We start from the raw sequence: 2,093 nt of genomic DNA, 5'->3' as shown, positions 1-2,093 counted from the left end.
ATGGGCCGCCAGGTCGGCTGGCGCGGGTTCGACCGCTCGACGCTCGCGAGGCACTTGAGCGTGTTTTTCGGGAGCAGGTACGTCGCCGCCGCGTCGCCGGAGGGCACGAGGTCGTAGGAGCTGCGCGCCTTGTGCTCCGCGCAGACGCGCACGGCGAAGACGCGCTCGAGCGTCGCGTCGAGCGGGCCGCCGCCGCAGACCTCGCAGCCGGCGCAGCCCGGGCCCTCGGTCCTCCGGCGCTTCGCCTCGGCCTCCGCGGCCTCCGCGGCCCGGCGCTTCTTCTCCGCGAGTTTCTCGAGCGCGGCGGCCTTGTTCGCCGCGGCGCGTGCGCGCGCAGCGTCGTCCATGGCGGGTTTTGGTGGTGTGGTTGCGGGCGCCGCGGCTTCTTGTTTGCTCGGCGAGGGCTCGGCCGGAGCCGCGCCAGGCTCCATCGCTCTTCGATCCGGTTCCGCTGGCGCGGTCATGTCGGCCATGTGTGAGAGCGACGCGGTGCACGCCGACGTGCGCGCCTCCGCCTTCGAGCCCTCGCGAGACGGCGCGCAGAATTGCCACTGCGCGAGACTCGAGTGTTGATTTCGCTATCGGCTCCGTGCCGTGCCGGCAGTATCCGTGGGGACTGGGCGCTGATGGGCTGCCTTGGCACGTGAAACAGCGGCATCGGGCGCGGCGGCCATGTCGCTCACGCACGCGAAGAACAACGTGTGGACCTGCGAGTCGTGCAACTGCAAGACGAACCCCGTGCGCGCCGTCGAGTGCGCCATCTGCGGCACGGCGGCCCCGAAGACGAAGTTCGGCCGCAAGGCCCACGGCAGCTACGTGCTCGTGAGCCTCAACAACGCGAAGCGGCGCGCCTTCGCGCGCGTCTTCGACCTGCGCACGGACACGGTGCTCACGGAGGAGCTGCCCGCCGCCGAGGAGCTCGACGACCGCGTCGCCGTCGCGCTCCGTACCGCGCTCGACGCGGGCTACCAGGCCAAGGTGCGGCACGAGAAGCACCGGCGGCACTCGACGGCCCAGACCCTGGCGAAGCGCGTGCACCGCGAGCGCGAGGCCGAGGAGAGCCGCGCGCGCGTCACGGGCGACCTCTTCGCGCAGGTCGCGGCCGGCGCGGAAATCGACCGGCGAGCCGGGACGTCGGGGCCGCGCTTCAGAGTTCTCTCGCTCGGTCACGTCGGAGTCGATGTGGCTGATCTTTCGACGAATCGATGGCTCTCGTCGAGTTCTCGAAGCACAAACGACGCGCGCGCGTCGAAACCGTCGCGCGCGCGCCCGCGGACGTCGGGTCGAAGCTTCGAGGTCCGCGCAGGTCATGGCGCACGACCGGAGCCAGGCGAACGTGCAGCGCATGCTCGGCCAGCAGAGCGACATGCGGCGGCGCATCGAGGCCATCGCCGTGGAGCCGGACCTGCACTCCTACGACGACGACCCGCGGAGCCGCTACGCGTCGTCCGTCGACGAGGACGAGGCGCGCGTGCTCATCGACGCGGGCGCGGCGGCGCGCGCGGCCATGGTGCCCTGCACGTGCTGCGAGCGGCCCTACCGGGCGCGCGCCATGCTGGGCGTGGCCTCCTTCCACGCCGTCGCCGAGTGGCGGCGGCGGCGCGGCGCGGACATCCCGCGCGGCGACGCGCGGCACGGCATCACGAAGCGCTACGAGGGCGTCAAGCTCTGCGTCTTCTGCACCCAGTTCTTCGACGACGAGTTCTGCGACTACGTGCGCATCTCCGGCGACGCCGCCGTCGTCGACGACCCCGTGCTGCGCCTCGCCAAGGGGCCCGAGGTCGAGATCGCGCGGCCCCACAAGGGCGAGGCGCAGCGCGCCGTCGGCGTCCTGGGCCTCGCGGCGGCGGCGGCGGCGGCGGCGGGCGCGCACGCGCGGGGCGTGCCGCTGCCGCCCGTGGCGTCCGCGCGGCCCGCGTCGACGCTGCGCCAGCGCATGGCCAAGTCGGAGCCTGTGTGGAAATCAAATCTTCAACCCGACTTCAATGTGAGCGTGTGCGACAGTTTCGGTGCAACTCGTTCTGATGTCCGTAGAGAACTCGACGAGAGCAATCGATTCGTCCAAAAATTAGCCGAATCGACTTCGATTGACC

General features: G+C 71.5%; 1 protein-coding gene across 1 annotated transcript in view; it reads left to right on the top strand.

The window, feature by feature from the left end:
* Positions 1-1,309: 1,309 nt before the first annotated feature.
* AURANDRAFT_68584 (hypothetical protein) overlaps positions 1,310-2,093 on the top strand; it is a gene marked incomplete at both ends in the record, with an annotated part of 1,783 nt that continues 999 nt past the window's right edge. Inside the window, one exon of the mRNA XM_009044288.1 lies at positions 1,310-1,987. Coding sequence (XP_009042536.1) covers positions 1,310-1,987 — 678 coding nt within the window. The remainder of the gene's footprint in view (positions 1,988-2,093) is intronic.

The sequence above is a fragment of the Aureococcus anophagefferens genome (assembly GCF_000186865.1).
Source record: "Aureococcus anophagefferens unplaced genomic scaffold AURANscaffold_226, whole genome shotgun sequence".
In the NCBI taxonomy this organism is placed as follows: Eukaryota; class Pelagophyceae; order Pelagomonadales; family Pelagomonadaceae; genus Aureococcus; species Aureococcus anophagefferens.
Note: the sequence above shows the minus strand (reverse complement) of the source record. Positions and strands in the feature narration are given on the sequence as shown.